At 44.2% G+C, this 17,705-nt stretch overlaps 1 protein-coding gene across 1 annotated transcript in view; it reads right to left on the reverse strand.

The window, feature by feature from the left end:
• il1rapl2 (interleukin 1 receptor accessory protein-like 2) overlaps window positions 1-17,705 on the reverse strand; it is a gene marked incomplete at both ends in the record, with an annotated part of 345,922 nt that overhangs the window by 47,621 nt on the left and 280,596 nt on the right. Inside the window, one exon of the mRNA XM_083652367.1 lies at window positions 15,571-15,645. Coding sequence (XP_083508493.1) covers window positions 15,571-15,645 — 75 coding nt within the window. The remainder of the gene's footprint in view (window positions 1-15,570; window positions 15,646-17,705) is intronic.

Here is a 17,705-nt window from a genome sequence, read left to right on the forward strand (position 1 = left end):
TCTTAACACAATTGCAATTGTGGAACATTTCAATATTGGACAAAATAAAATGGCGCAATCAAATCACAACCCTATGTGAAACATATATGTCATCCTGGGGCTATATATATCCCTCGCAGATTTAACGTGATTTAGATAAGTGACAGCGTAACGCGGTTCTACTGTCATGTACTGTGATGTCCGCTCCAATAAATTGGCCCTACTTCACATTTAGTTTTACAATAAAAACACATTTCTGCATTGACTTTACATAATGTAGGCTATATTTATGTGCATCATCCTACCTGCAGCAGGGGAGAGAAAACGATATCATACTGGACAAACTTTCACCAATCTAATCTCATCATTTTTTCTAGCCAATGCGTTTAGAACATTATTTTCACTTTGATCTTGCTATAGTGTAGCATATTTACATGCTTGCAGTATTTAAACTGCAGTTAGATTGGTTTGAGAAGCATAATAATATGGAATAATAGCCTATATATGGAGACAGACAGATGGGATGACGGGAGGGGGGGAGCAGAGCGCTTGGCTTGACTGGTTTTATTGGATTTTTCCGTGGAATTGGAGCTTAAAAGGCAAGCGTGTGACTCGTTTACTGCACTTCCCCAATGAGCAGACTGTGCATAATTTTACGCTTAAAAGGCGTGGTTGTAATGCTTAAGGCTGCGTGTAGCGCCAACACCAAGATATCGAGTGGGCTGGTCCACGCCCACTGATCTGCGCTGCACTGGGCGTTTAGCGCAGTTTGATGCAACGATAGGGGCCAAAGAGTCTGCTGAAGGATTGTGGGAGAGAAGTAGGCCAACCTTAATGAGGTGAATGGATCACTGAAAACAGGTTTTACACACACACACACACACACACACACCACAAACACATTTGAGAGAACATGGGTTGCCCTAACAACGGGGAAAAATCTGGACTTATGATAATAGATCCAGAGTTCTAGACCGTGACTGTCTGTGATATGTTTTTGTATTTCATGTCATCTGTGATTCAGCCCCTTTGTTAAGCCTTGGCCTATTATCAACCAGATTCATATTAAATAAAGGTTTGAATTGAGGATGCATTTCCCCCTGGAAATGCAATGTTTTCATGGGAGTTTGAAGCCAGTGAGTTCCAGTAAAAACTGACAAGTTTTAATTAGCCTGTTGGATCAAAAGTGGGATTTTGTCACAGTTTCCATTGAGAGCAGTTAAACCATCACGGACGGAGGAGAGATATTACTATTGTATGAGCTGATGTTACAGGGGGTTTCTGGCTGCTTCGAGGGGGGCAAGTAGCCTACGTGGAGTCCATGGACGAGGTGCAGAAGGCCAAGAGAAGGGCAAGAAAGGTGTTTGAACATGAGGAAGGAGGGAAGCAGGGCAAGGAGCTGAACGTGTCGGAGGGTCTTTACTGCCCAATTACAAGTGAACCAGGACTTGTAAACAGAACTCGCATGGATGAAAAATGTGCCTAATGTTAGCTAAACACATAAACATAAATAAACACGTAAACATAAACACATAAACACGCGCTCACACACACACACACACACACACACACACACACACACACACACACACACACACACACACACAAAAACTCAGCTCCATCTCTGTGCATCTGCTCATTTAAAAGTATACAGTGTAGGGCGTAGCTAAGGATAGGAAGGCGGTAGAGAGTTGGGAGGGGGAGTGGCTGAGATGTGGGTGGTGGGACAGGGGCGGCGTAGCTAAGGAGGAAGGCGGTATAGAGTTGTGAGGGGGAGTGGCTAGGGGGATGTGGGTGATGGGAGTGGGCATGGTGCCATACAGCTTACAGGTTTACTCCTACTGCTGAACATTTGAATGAGAACTCGGATTGCATTCATTTAGTTTATTTTGATCTCATGTAGAGTTCAAGACACACGGAATGATGAACTTGAGGTAATTACAGTATATACATAATTCTTTGAATAGAGTTCTTCAGTAGGGGTGGGCGATACTGCAAAATGTAGTGTCGATCCGATACCAAGTAATACTGGGCCAGAATTACCGATATCGATACCGATACTTTTTTTTATATTTGAATGAATGAATGAATGAATGAATGAGCTTTATTTGTCACTGTTACAAAACAAGTTAAGAACAACGAAATTGAAGCATATTTATATATATATTTGAATAATCAATAAGCCAAATCTGAATTAATTTAAAAGTGCTAAATAAATGAATGTTTTTCCCCCCACTCTTAATTAGTTAATCACAACATGACAATATGACATGACATGGCAATAACAAAAATATGTATTATTATAAATTGAATGTGCAAACATGAAATGTTTTTTTCTCTCCGCCTCCTCCTCCTCCTCCCTTCTTTTCTGGAGATCAGAGCTCTCTCTCTCATGCTTGTTTCGCAGGTGCTTGTACAAGTTAGTGGTGTTGCCGCAGTAGCGGACAGCCTTTGTGCACACGTCGCACTTTGCAACATTATCGTCTACTTTTGTGAAATACCCCCACACGATGCTTCTTTTTCTTTCAGCGTGTGTGCAACCGTTCAGGTCGGATTTCAACTCCACTCTGCCGCTCTGCTCCGCTGAGCTGTTTGCCTGACAAGACCCGCCCTGCATGCCATTTAAGAGCTACATGTAGTATTGGCCCAGTGCACACGTGATGACACGACAACAGCAAATCAGAGCACTCTCTCCCCTTTGAGAGCCTGGTGACACGAGGTTATGCAAGCAGAAAAGACGAAGGGGAAAAAAAAAGTATCGATCTTTTGATACCAGGATCGATCTTCAAAACGAGACTCAGGTATCGGGAGTATCGATATTTTGGGATCGATCCGCCCACCCCTATTCTTCAGCATTACCCATGTACCAGAGCTTCAATAGACCTGTCTGTGTAGTGTGTATTAAGAGACAGACTGACTCAGACCAAGTTGGAACCAACCAGATTGTGGTAGAAAAAAACCCACATACAGCCAGTAACATATTTACATTGGCCAATTCTGATGGAAATTGAGCCTGTTAATTCCGTTCTACACAATTTATATTATTTCCATAATTATTGCACAAATATTACCTATTCTGTCAAACCTAAAAACCAATGTCACAAAATACAACTGTGCTGAACCCTGTGCAGATTTTCAATATTTTCTGACATAACAATCGCGCATGGCGAGACGCAATATGATAAATATGAGACAGAGGATCACCTCTGGAAATGCAAAGACTCAATTTCCTGTCAAACAGGAAATGAGGCTGCCACAAAGTTGGAAAGCGACACCCTAGATTATTCAGAAGACACCAAATGTCTCTCGCTCGCTGTCTTGATCTGTCTCTATAAATATCTCTCTCTCTTTCCGTTTGTGCACCTTCTCTCTCTCTCTATACCTGACTTTATCTCACCTTACTTTCCTCTCTCCACAGACACACACACACACACACACACACACACACACACACACACACACACACACACACACAACCTGAAATGACTCCCATATAAATAATAACCCTCGCAGGAAAGTAATAAAAGGAAATTCAAGACGCCCCTCCTCACCCATATTTGGCCATCTCTTGACAGCTCTAATTAACCAAGTCCTTTATGCTTCAAAAGCTGACATTTGATTGGCTGGGGGGCTGGCCTCGTTAAAAAGCACTTTTAAATTAACAGATGAAATTAGATTGGAGATGGTTGGAGATAGGCGAGGTTAATTAAGTGACCAGTCATGAGGGGCTCGTTTCACGTCACTGAGAGAATCAGAGCTGATACAGAAAAGGAATGGTTCTCAACCTGAGGGTCGTGCTTCAAAACGTCCGCATTTTAAAGGATGGCTTTACGGATAATCAACCCACCTTGTATCAGTAATAATCTTGGTAATATAAGCACATGACCAGTGTTTACCTTCTCTCTGTTTTCCTCATGAGATCTCCCTTTTCCTCCTCTGGCAAAGCTGTTGTGACGCATTTTACGTCACAACGCATCACAGCGGAGCTGAAGAAGTTCTGCTTGAGAGGCAGAATCTGCTCCGAGGGCGGCTGTTATTGTTTATTTTTATTTTGTAAGTATGTGCACATCCACGGAGAATCACATGAGAGCTTTAACAAGCATTAATAACTTGCAGCTGGCGGGGGCGGAGTTTCTGCAGGAGGATTTTTCTCTGTGAGGTAAACAGAGAGAAGGTATGCACTGCCCATGTGCTTATATTACCGAGATTATATATGATACAAAGCGGTTTGATTATTGGTAAAGCCATCCTTTAATGTTAAAGGTATACGATGCAACTTTTTCATAAAAAAACATATTAACTTGTAGAAAAGTTTCCCCTCGAAAAACAATGTCCAACCACGAAAATACACACAGGGGGAAGCGTCACTCCACATAAACACACTGCCACAGTATTGTATGCGTCAGTCTATAATGATTTTTAATTAAATCGTTGTTTGTTTGTTTGTTTGTTTGTGTGTTTGTTTGTCGTTGGTGGTGTTTTTTTCTTCCAGATAATACACAACTTTAGAGCTGAATAAAGGGGTGAGGATGGGAGGGAATAATTCACAATAAAGGGGAGAGGAAAGAGAAAGCTAGCCAGAGCCCACAAGAGGTTAGAGCATTAATAGCTGCAGGGGGGGGGGGGTGTTACTGGTAGTCTTGACAGAACTGGGTGGCGGCTGATGGCTGATTGACAGCTGTTACCGGAGGGCCCTGCAATATCCCACGCCGCTCCACTTCTGGAGCAAAGTCAACTCAAAGAGGTGGATCAGAGGGAAAATTCAAACGGGATCCCCACATTTTTAAAGACCCCTAAAGTCATGTTTTAAGATGTATATAAAATACTCTGAATAATAATAATTTGTGTCCGATTGTTTTTCCCACCAAAAAGTTAAATGATCTTGTTAAACTCCTTAAAATGACTTCCCCTCCTTCTGCCTCATTAGAAATTCCAAAGCAACAATCAGGGTTATCTAGAACATAACTAGCCAATCACAGCATGAACAAGGGCTTTTACACTACCTGGTTAAAAAAAAGGATATTGATATTGATTGATTTAACTGCTGAATACTGGACAGGGATTGGCTCCAAGATTCGTGATGTCACGAATTATGCTGGTTGAAAATAGCTTTTTCAGTGAGCTCAGAGAAACTTTGCACTTTCAGCAGACGAGTGTGAAAACAGCCTTCTAGTGACAAACTCTGCACAGACATCATCATCATCATCATCATCATCATCATCACAGCGAAGCTCAAACATTCAACTGAAGGAACAAGAAGAAAAACATGTTTTTGACTTTAGGGGATTTTAAAGTTTCATCTTATCTCAAAGCAACTGTCGAGGTTACTCCTTGTGCAAAAGAGTTGCCGTGTATCACCGCCATGAGGTCAAATGCCATTTTTTGATTCAACAGAGATGAGCGGTGTGTAGCAGAGGAGCAAGTGTAGACGACCTCTGCACCTCCATCTAAAGCCATGGAGACAAACTCTTCCACTTAAGGTCTCTCTCCCCTCCTCCTGCCCTCTCTCTCCTGCTCCCAGGGCTGTTAGAGGTGTCAAAATGTTAAGAGGGGTAAAGCTGCCCTCAGAGACCATACACGCACACGCACACACACACACACACACACACACACACACGTACGCATGTACGCACGCACGCACACACACACACACAGTGGGGAGAGGTAGAGCGAGCGAGGATTACCTATGGTACTGCTGTGTGTGTGCGTGATGTGTGCGTGTGTGTGTGTGCGCGCGCACACACACACCAGAAAACACACGCGCACGCGCACACACACACACACACGCGCGTGTGTGTGTGTGTGTGTGTGAAATGTGAGGTGAAATAGTGTCAAGGACTACTGAATAAGGTCAAAACGCTTTCATCTGCTCATCTGGATTCCCTGTCATGACCGACAATATCCCAGGGAAGCAGTACTTTCAATGCCTACCTACCTAGCATCACGTCAAGGTGTATAAGAACAGAATAATGTCAAGAATTTACATAGAAGTACAATGGAGACTGGAGACCCATTTTTTTAGGCTGACATATAACCTTTATGACCTAAATTAATAGTTCAAATCATAGTAAGTGGCATTAAATTGATGCTAGAGTTAGATGTTAGATGAGGATAGGGTCTGTTATGGGATTAGTTACTGTATGTGAAAGTCATTTTTGCATATATATTTGCTGTGGAAATCAAGTCATATCAGACAATTTTACAAATGACAATTTTACTACAGGAATGGTTCCGCACAGGTAAGTGTCAATTAGTGACGGTGCTTGTTAAAAAAAGTTGTACGCACAGGATTATGGCTGCCGGCGCTGCCCACCAGATTTCAGCCAGATGCATTTGCTACTGTTTAAACTGATCTGCCCACCAGATTTCAGCCAAATGCGTTTGCTACTGTTTAAGATTTCTTGCAAACAAACAGACAGGCTGTGGTGAAAACATGACCTCCCCCCAACTTTGCTAGCAGAGCTAAATACACCATGTTGGCAGTATATTACATCACACTGCTGTGAAATAATGCATATTTGCAGCCTTAAGGCTTAAACTAATCCAATAATTGATCAAGCAAACCAACACGTAAAAGGAAACTTAAAACAATGTTTTCATAGAGTTTTGTAAGACTTCATGTAGCTGGGAATTCATTAATATGTTTTCATAGAGTTTTGTAAGACTTCATGTAGCTGGGAATTCATTAATATGCAGCCTTGAGGCATCAAATTATGCAATGATTAATCAGGCAGGCTAAAATGAAATGAGATACAAATCCATAGTTGATCTCACAAGTTCACCATTTTCTGGTGCACTTGCATTCCCCGTCGGGACATTTTCTTTTCTCTTGGTTTGGATGTCAGAGGTCAGAGGTCACCAGGCCTGGAGCTGGTAGGGATTCAGTGATTTGCTCAAGGACACTTCAGCAGGGCAGATGCTTGCCAAAATGTTTTTGAACCTGCTTCTTCTGATTGAAGAACAGTCTCTTTAACCCATTGGTCAACTTCAAAGCACATGGCTTTAAAAAACGATTAAACGATTTAAAAAAAAATAACGATAAAAAAATAAAAAAAAACTTGGTGGTAGGTAGGTAGGTAGGTAGGCCTATTTATTTTGTCCCTTTCTATCTGGCATAAGATGCTACAACAGCAAACCTTGTTTTCTGGCAATCCTCTTTGGGCCCTATCGTCGTACGACGCTATTGTTTGCGCTGCGTTTGCGCGCCTCTTATTGCTATCTTCCCAGCGTCTTAAGCTATCGTCTGCCTCCACCGTCCAGTTTTGCGCTGGGATGACATGGGTGTAGGCGTGGCCCAGGCGTGTCGGTGGGCCTCTAGCCTCTCATGTGTCTCGTGCAAGTCTCATTTAGCGCTGTGGGGAAGATACCGTCGGTATGTGCCGAGCGCAGAGAGGTTTGGGAGTTGCCCGTTCCAAAATAGGCGTTCCAGCGCAATGTGTTCGAAAAAGGGGCCGTGGGTGCTCTCAATTTTAACGCCAGCAAATAGCTGGTCTTAGCGCAAACAACCCCACTACGCCAGGCGTATGCCTGAGCGCAGACAGCATTCTCCGGCGCAGTGCAGGAAATCCTCGCTTGGATATAGGCCCATTACGCACGGCTCGCGCGCGGACACACTTCCCTCCAACAATGCCACGTTGATTTTCAACTAACCTACACTGCAGAAAAAAAACCACCTTGATTTAACAATGAGAATACGTTTGTCATGGTTCTGTGCAAAAAAGTGATTTGCGTTTTGAATTGGATTACCAAGGGAACGAGGGTCTGGCGGGGCGGCAGTCTGTGTGTAGCGCGGGGAGGGGTGCTTTGTGTCCTGAAGGGGGGTCTCTGGACCGGGGGGCCGGGTAGGCAGGCCGGGGGGGGTCGGTGCACAGGGTGGGTAGAGGCACTGCCGAGGCAGCGCTGTACGTGGTCCCGCGGATCGAAATCAGTTTCTGGCAGCAAATCACTTTCTGACACAACACCGGCCAGTAGGCTATAGGCTACAGTAACCATTAATAGTATACAGTAACCTCTCTCCCTGCACCATTGCGCCATGCAACAATAGCTTAACAATTCTGTAGGCTATTGAAATAAAATCTCACACATCCCTACCCTATTAAAGAAGCGTATATTTTTAAATGTGTATGTTATAACCTATATGAGCGAAACGACTACCGTAATTAAAAGGTTACTAATTACAAAAGCATCAATTTTCGTTACGAATCCGAACTGGTTCATCCTCCAATTCTCTCTTCCATCTCTCGTTCTCTCCCCCCTCTCTCTCTCTGACTCTCTCCCTCTACCCATCTAGGCCATCTTTTCTCTCTCCCTCTTTCTCTCTCTCACTCTAGTCCCGAAGCGGATAGAGAGTGAGAACTGAGTCTACTCTCAGTGAGGAGGAAGCTGCTGACGTGACGCTGTGGTTTTATGGGCATGACCACACCTCCACAATGCTTTTGGGCATAAATACGCCTATATACGGAGATGTGCGCCGAGATGACGTGAAGCGCAGCGGGCCGACACGCCCACAATTAGGGCTTTGCGCGGCGCTATTCCAGTGCAAAACGGTCGCTAACGCAAAATTACCACCGTTGGGAAGATGGGGCCCTTTATCCCCAGTTGTGTTGATGTGGATTGGATTGGATTAGATTAGACGAGCATTAGATGTTGTCAATGTGGCCAAATACAAGTGGTTAGGAAGATCACATCTTCATGCGTAAGGTACCTGGGTTTCATGCACCTTTATTGCAATCTGATCAGCAAGGACGCTACTGTAATTTTTGGATATAAAGACTCACTGAATCAAGCATCTCTCGTTAGCCTGCCTCCCTCTCTACCTCTCCTCCCCTCTCTCTTTCTCTCTCTCTGTCAGTCCCTCCTTCTCCATCAAGGTTGCAAACAGAAGCTGATTAGCATATTCATGAGGCCGCCGATGACAAATGAAAGGGAGAGTGAGAGAAAGATCATCGCGTATCGATCATCCTCTCACCCGAGATTATTTTCTCAATCCCCTCATCGCTCTCTTTCTCTCCCTCCCTTCGCCCGCTTTCTCTCTCTCTCTCCATTCTCTTTCTCCCTGTGTCTCTCTACCTCGCTCTCTCGTGATCCCTCTCTCACTCTTTCTGTTTCTTGTCTGTCAACAGCTTGTTTATATCAAGTGCAAATACAGACACTGATGGAGAGATTTGCATGTGCACGCATGTTTGCACATTGTGACACTGATGGAAAGGCTAAACACCTCATGCCCCATTATGTAGGCATGTAGTCTTAGTGTGTGTGTGTGTGTGTGTGTGTGTGTGTGTATGTGTGTGTGTGAGAGAGAACAGAGAGAAGCCAGAAACAGTGTGTGTGTGTGTGTGTGTGTGTGTGTGTGTGTGTGAGAGAGTGAGAGAGAGAAGAGAGAGAAGACAGAAACAGTGTGTGTGTGTGTGTGTGTGTGTGTGTGTGTGTGTGTGAGAGAGAGTGAAGAGAGAGAAGCCAGCAACTGTGTGTGTGTGTGTGTGTGTGTGTGTGTGTGAGAGAGAGAGTGAGAGAGAGAAGAGAGAGAAGCCAGAAACAGTGTGTGTGTGTGTGTGTGAGTGAGAGAGTGAAGAGAGAGAAGCCAGCAACAGTGTGTGTGTGTGTGTGTGTGAGTGAGAGAGAGAAGAGAGAGAAGCCAGAAACAGTGTGTGTGTGTGTGTGTGTGTGTGTGTGTGTGTGTGTGTGTGTGAGAGAGAGAGAGTGAAGAGAGAGGAGCCAGCAACAGCGAGTGTGTGTGTGAGAGTGAGAGAGAGAAGAGAGAGAAGCCAGAAACAGTGTGTGTGTGTGTGTGTGTGTGTGTGTGTGTGTGTGTGTGTGTGTGTGTGTGAGTGAAGAGATAGAAGCCAGCAACAGTATGTGTGTGTGTGTGTGTGTGTGTGAGAGAGAGACTGAGAGAGAGAAGGAAAGAGAGAGAAGCCAGAAACAGAGTGTGCGTGTGCATGTAAGTGTGTGTTTGTGCGTTGATAGCGATAGAGGCAGCTCAGATACTTCCACATAACAACTGTCTTATCGGTCTGTGTGTGTGTGTGTGTGTGTGTGTGTGTGTGTGTTAAAATGGGGAGAGAGCAAGAGACAAAGATAGTGATAGATTAAGATTGACAAATGATGAAAGGATAGAAAGGGCAGAGCAGATTGATGGAACATCTCTCTCTCTCTCTTCAGTGTCTGTTTCAAAAAGCCAGAAATTCCACTTTTCTCTCCTAGCTCGCTCTCTCTTTTCTCTCCTAGCTCGCTCTCTCTTTTCTCTCCTAGCTCGCTCTCTCTTTTCTCTCCTAGCTCGCTCTCTTTTCTCTCCTACCTCGCTCTCTTTTTTTTCTTTCTTTCTTTCTTTCTTTCTTTCTTTCTTTCTTTCTTTCTTACTTTCTTCCTTCTTTCTTTCCATGAAGTGCTTAGCGTGCCAGCAAATAAACATTGACAGCTGAGGACTAATAGCTACAGACTATTAGTCTAGGCGCGCACAGGCACACAGATACACACACACGCACTGCAGTTCCGTAAATCGAACCATAGTGCTATATGTGGAACAACCGAGAAACAGGTGTGTGTGTGTGTGTGTCTGCTGGTGTGTGTGCATGCGTGTGCGTGTGCGTGTGCCTCTGTGTGTGTGCGACTGAGAAGGGTCTTTTGAGTGGGAATCAGGGATCCGGAGGTGTGGCCTAATTGGGCATGCAGGTTCAAGTGATAGAGATGGAGAGATGGTTGGTTGGATGGAGCCAGGGATCAAGAGTTGGACGAGGTTGGGGTGGTTAGATGGAGGGGCGGTCAGGGGGAGAGAGGGATAATTACCTTCCATTAGAGTGTGGTCTGCATGATGGATGGATGGAGGGGAGGGAGGTAGGGAGGGGTGATACCAACATTTTGGATTCAGTTTTACCAATACCGATACCGATATGGGTGTAAATATGTACACACTTCTGAGGAGGGGTGTAAATATATACAGTAAACACCTACACACTTCTGAGGAGGGGTGTAAATATATATACACACTTCTGAGGAGGGGTGTAAATATATACACACCTACACACTTCTGAGGAGGGGTGTAAATATATATACACACTTCTGAGGAGGGGTGTAAAGGTTAAATATATACACACCTACACACTTCTGAGGAGGGGTGTAACGGTTAAATATATACACACCTACACACTTCTGAGGAGGGGTGTAAAGGTTAAATATATACACACCTACACACTTCTGAGGAGGGATGTAAAGGTTAAATATATACACACCTACACACTTCTGAGGAGGGGTGTAAAGGTTAAATATATACACACCTACACACTTCTGAGGAGGGGTGTAACGGTTAAATATATACACACCTACACACTTCTGAGGAGGGGTGTAAAGGTTAAATATATACACACCTACACACTTCTGAGGAGGGGTGTAACGGTTAAATATATACACACCTACACACTTCTGAGGAGGGGTGTAAAGGTTAAATATATACACACCTACACACTTCTGAGGAGCGGTGTAAAGGTTAAATATATACACACACTTCTGAGGAGGGGTGTAAAGGTTAAATATATACACACCTACACACTTCTGAGGAGGGGTGTAACGGTTAAATATATACACACACTTCTGAGGAGGGGTGTAAAGGTTAAATATATACACACCTACACACTTCTGAGGAGGGATGTAAAGGTTAAATATATACACACCTACACACTTCTGAGGAGCGGTGTAAAGGTTAAATATATACACACACTTCTGAGGAGGGGTGTAAAGGTTAAATATATACACACACTTCTGAGGAGGGGTGTAAAGGTTAAATATATACACACCTACACACTTCTGAGGAGCGGTGTAAAGGTTAAATATATACACACACTTCTGAGGAGGGGTGTAAAGGTTAAATATATACACACCTACACACTTCTGAGGAGCGGTGTAAAGGTTAAATATATACACACACTTCTGAGGAGGGGTGTAAAGGTTAAATATATACACACCTACACACTTCTGAGGAGGGGTGTAAAGGTTAAATATATACACACCTACACACTTCTGAGGAGGGATGTAACGGTTACATGTTGTAGGGGCGGTGCAAATCGCCGTAACACTGCTGTCTTCCACCATTTCTTGTATTTGTTTTTTATATTTGAGAAAACAGTGTAGACTTTTATCGCCAATCAATCTTTAATTATGGGCTCTTTATTGTCAATCTATTGCCCATCAGCGTGGGCATCAGCCTAATAACAATGAGCATAATGAGTTGTGTTTATAACCCAGAGCGTTATGGAGTAATGAGAAAAGTGAGATGAAGTGAGGAGGTGGGGCGTGAAAGAGGAGAGGAAAAAAGCTTCATGTAAAGAAAAGCAGCCCATCCTCACAAGGAAAGAGAAGGAGAGAAGAGAGAAGAGAGGAGAGAAGAGGAGAGAAGAGAGGAGGAGAGAAGAGAGGAGAGAAGAGAGGAGAGGAGGAGAGAAGAGGAGAGAAGAGAGGAGAAGAGAGGAGGAGAGAAGAGAAGAGAGGAGATAAGAGAGAAGAGAGGAGAGGAGGAAAGAAGAGAAGAGGAGGAAATAAGACAAGAGGAGGAGAGAAGAGAGGAGAGGAGGAGAGAAGAAGAGGATAGAAGAGAGAAGAGAGGAGAGAAGAGAAGAGAAGAGAAGAGAAGAGAAGAGAAGAGAAGGAGAGAAGAGAGAATTTAAAGTAGAGGAAGAAAAAAAGGAAAATGAGCTGGTTGCTGATGTAAATCCCCCCCAGGTTAAAACAAGACGATAATTAAAAATGTACCGCAGGGTCACACACTTGACTGTGTGTGTGTGTGTGTGTGTGTGTGTCTGTGTGTGTGTGTGTGTGTGTGTGTGTGTGTGTGTGTGCGTGCGTGCGTGTGTGCGTGTGTAACACATGCGTGCACTTGCGTGTTTCTTGCTGTTCAGTGGTCTCCCTGTCGGTGTTATTGTTGTAGATGTGCGTGTGTGTGTGTGTAGGTGTGTGTGTGTGTGGGGGGGGGGGGATTGCAGTGCCCATTAAAAAGTGTTCCTGCTGCAATCAGTGTACGGAGGCCTTAGGGCCTCTTTGTTACACCATCAATCTGGAGTTAATGGAAACACACACAGATGCGCGCGCGCGCACACACACACACACACACACACACACACACACACACACAAACACATTTCTCCCTACAGCGCTAATATTGTCAGAGAGACCACTGAACAGCAGGAGACGCACGGCACGCACGCACGCGCGCACACACACACACACACACACACACACACACACACACACACACAGCAAGGGAGCCAGCCAACCAGCGCCACACCAGAATACAACACTGAACAGTTGAGTACACAAGTAAATCATAAAAATAGGCTTCAAATTTGACATCATTTACACCCCATTTACACCTGGTTTTTAAATGTGACCTGTATCCAGATAAGTTATCTGGATGTTATCTGGATATGGAAAAATGCACGCTAATGCAAGGTGTAAATGCATCATGATCAGGATGTGATCAGAACTTCCTGACCACATCTGGAGGTAGTCTGGCTCACATTGTGTTCAGATCTTTTACACCCCATTTACACCTGGTTTTTAAATGCTACCATTATCCAGATAACGCATCCGGATAGAGGTCACATTCAAAAACCAGGTGTATAAGTCTCTGTATTTACCAGACATTTGTTGCATTATGGGAAAGTACATTTAACGGTTTGTACCCTTCAGTGACCCTACTGTAGAAACACTTTGTGCTCTGCTAATGCTAACGTTGCAAACAAGACATTTTTGGGATTGATGTAAATCTGGCAATCCATGCACCATTTCTCCAAAGAAGACAAATTAAAGTGGAAAAAAAGTAAAATTTCGAAAGGTCACGATTTTGATGATCTTCCAGTTCTCATCAGCAGACAGCACAGCAGCATCGTGTCAAGCTCTGTGCAGGCTCTGCAAACATTTGCAACACAAAGTCAATGGGATAATAAGCCACAATCAATCCCTGAAAAGATTAGCAAAAAAACAGAAACAAGTTGGGCTCAGATAGATGGATAGAGAGTATGGGGGCGGATGTGCCTAGCAGCTAACTGTTGAAGTGTCGTTGAGCAAGACACTGAACACTGACACTGAAGCCCTACCAGGTGCAGCTGCAGCTGGCCCTGACCTGTGGAGGAGGAGGGGCTAGCCAAGAAAGGATTTCCCTCTGGGGATCAGTACTAGTCTGGGCACCTTTCATCCCGCTTTTTGTCATGGGGCGTAAACCACGGAACCAGAATGAACACCGGAAGGCAGTGCTCCAAAAAACGTCTTTGTTGCCGTTAGCTTGACGTCTCTTGCCTCGATTAATTGTCTGATGCAAAGCTTCTGTATTGGCTTAAAAGATGTGAGATTGCGAATCCGCAATGTTTCTAAAAGAACTTCTTCAAAACCTTTCGGTACGTCCATCTTTTGTTTTGTTGTTTGCCGTTCTGATACTTGGGTCAAATTGTCAAGTTAACGTAAAAGTTGACGAGCTAGAAACGCTGCCCTTCCTGTCTAGGGCGGGTTCTAGGCTGGAACCAGGTACGGTGACAAAATCAATTGTGAGCGGAAGCCAGGCTCTTTCTCACCGAGAAGAGCCTGGTGACGCGAGGTTAATCAGTACAGTAGCTCATTACGAGTAATCATGATGTTTCATATAAAAATGTTAGTTTTGCTTGCCTGGGTCCTTCCAATCCGCCCACTCCACGAAATCGAGTTTTGGCTGCTTCTGCTCTGGCATCATCATATGCAAATGTATTTCTTTGGTTTTACCAGTGATTGATTCACCAATCAGCTCTGAGGAGCACTAACGATTGGCCAATCAGCATCAATAAACAACCAGACGGGCGGGACTAAGCCGTTGTCAAACGGTTGTTAAGTGCGCTGAGGAGTAACGGTAACAACAATGGCTGCGGCCGCCGCCTGCTATCGAGGCTGTCTTAAATCGGTTAAAAGAACCAATTCCTTATAAATCCGAATGGCACACTGCTTGGAAGGCATTTTATTCAATGGGGTGATTTTTTTTACATTCTCCCGAATGGAATAACTAACGTAACATTGAGACCTATACATTGGTCTCCAGTGATTGGTTAGGGAAAGTGGAATTCCCCTCATAGAAGTTGGTTAAGCAGAGGGCGGTCTCGGCTAGAAGGTGGAAATATGTGTAACGAGTTGACAATTTGTGATTGATGTACCACAGTGATTCAGCCGATATCCAGTTTATCCAAGAAATCCCTGGTCACAGGAAATTATGCTCTTTACATTTCCAGCAGAAGCAACAGCGGTTTGTTTGGAATAAACAGAAGAAGAACTGTGTGAGCAGTGCTAGAGCCACCATGTCTGAACAAGGAGAAGAGAAACTCAAACTCCATCAACAGAGGTAAAGATGTCACAGTACTGATCTCTGAGAAGAGCAGTGCAGAGACACCACAGCAAAGAGGCTGAGCAACAAAGATGGCAGACACAATTTAAAACATGATCTCTGAGAAGAGCAGTGCAGAGACACCACAGCAAAGAGGGCTGAGCAACAAAGATGGCAGACACAATTTAAAACATGGTGAGGAACTGGAGAATTACCACTTGAACTACAGGAAGCCGTAAAAGAGAACATCTGTTGATCCTTACCAGGCGTGACTTCTATCACTGTGTCTTGTTTCTGCGGCGGGAAGAGGACCTTCGGAGGCTGAGAAGTTTGGAGAGCTGAGACAGAGACAGATAGACAGTGAGAGAGAACGAGAGAGAGAGATGGACAGAAAAAGAGAGAATGAGAAAGAGAGAGGGAGGAGAGAAGAGGGGGAAGAGGTTGAGTACCAGCTGAGTTTCAGACTGAAGGATGTAAATTGTAGTGGTAACTGAAACATATTCAGCAGAAAGCTATTTTTTCTGCATTGACAGTGTCATTACTGACAGCTGACATTGTTATGTCTCCTGACCCTGGGACCCTGTATCTCCATTGATAATGCATTATGAATGTCAAAAACCTGTGAATGTCAATGGGGAAATCATCAATAATAGTGCATCATCCGCATACACATTCATCACATCCAGCCTAGTTGTTTGACCATAAATGACCGCTGACATGGTTTCCCATGTGTATATGAAATGTTTCATGCTTCTATTACAAAAACAAAACAATAATCAATCAATTGCTGAAAAGGTATATGTGAATCTTTAGTGGGCGATGATGTCCAATACTGATGATGTCAGAAGGGGCCATTTTGGAAGTGAGGGTATTCATTGACTCTCTGGTGTGGCCAATTTTCAGTGGCCTCTCAACACTGTGATGACAGGGGAAGAACTCTTGAAACCAAAACAAAACAAAAAACCCACCAAAGAACAAATTGAGCCAACCACTCCGCTGTAATGTACCAGCGCTTGTGCCAATTGGATAAAAGCACCTGAAGGGGAACTAGAGAGACTGAGAGAGACTGAGAGAGACAGCGAGAAACACAGCGATAGACTAAAAGTCAGAGAGGGGGAGAGAGACAGAGAGAAGACAGAGAGGGACTGATACATATGGAAAGATGAGAGATGGAGGGCTTTGGAGTAGTGTTACGAATTTCCAAGCGACCACATTTGGTGTCATCATGGAGATCCTTAGAAAAGAGATACCTGAAAAAGACTGGCTGTGAGTGTGTGTGTGTGTGTGTGTGTGTGTGTGTGTTTCTGTGGTCAGGGGCCGCTTTCACAAAGACAGACTGACTCTGGCTTAGATAAAACAAATAGTCAGACTTCAGATATGAGACATGAGACGTCTAAATCCCTCTGTTGCACAAAGCAGTTTAGTTCGACTATCCTAAAGCACGACTATGGGACTAGGTCAAGTTTCACAAAATAGCCTCGCTACAATGAAATGGCTACCAGAGGGGGTCCTGGGCATCTGGAGGCTCCAGGCCAAGCCACGAAGGAGGCCCCTACCGGTGGCGCCCCGAAGGGGCGCCGCCGGAAATTTTTTTTACCTTTTTTGGACGTATTTTTGCCATATTTAGAGGCTGTTTGAAGTTACATCCCCCCTCAGATTCAATGGGCATAATCATGCTTCATAATGCATAATGATTATGCTTCATTGACCAGACTTGACCAGAATAGTCACCAGAATAACCAGTCAGTTAGAAGAAGACAATGTGGCAATAGTAATATAAGTATATAGCCTTTAATTAATAAAACATGCTCAGATCACACCAGTGACACCACACACTCAGATGATCACCACATCACAGCCACAGGCAGTCAGGTCATCATGTATGATGTTGGGATGTTGGAACAACCTGGAGAGAGACATTGGAAGAGAGAAGAAGAGAAGGGGACAAGTAAATAACTTAAGGAGGAGAGAGATGACTTCCACTGAAAAATATCTCATTGAATAACTAGAAACATTTGCAATGTAAACCCTTGTGTTGTCTATAAGATGAAAAGATTAGTGTACAACTGTATCCTTAACTTACTGTGTGTGTGTGTGTGTGTGTGTGTGCTGGAGTTTAGCTGTTAATCACAGCCAGGCAGCAGGTCAGTAGATCACAGGGAGAGCAGGTCACATCCTCACAGGCAGTAGGAGATCTGAGCAGGTTACAGCTTCACAGCCAGGCAGGAGGTCAGTAGATCACAGGGAGAGCAGGTCACAGCTTCACAGGCAGTAGGAGATCATAATGTGAGAGCAGGTCACAGCCAGGCAGCAGGTGAGTGAGCAGGGTCATGCACATGGTCATGGAGGTCTGGTCTGGATGCTGACATAATTCTATGTTGAAAGAGAGAGAGAAAAA

This window comes from Poromitra crassiceps, assembly GCF_964638095.1.
Source record: "Poromitra crassiceps genome assembly, chromosome: 15".
Taxonomy (NCBI): Eukaryota; Metazoa; Chordata; class Actinopteri; order Beryciformes; family Melamphaidae; genus Poromitra; species Poromitra crassiceps.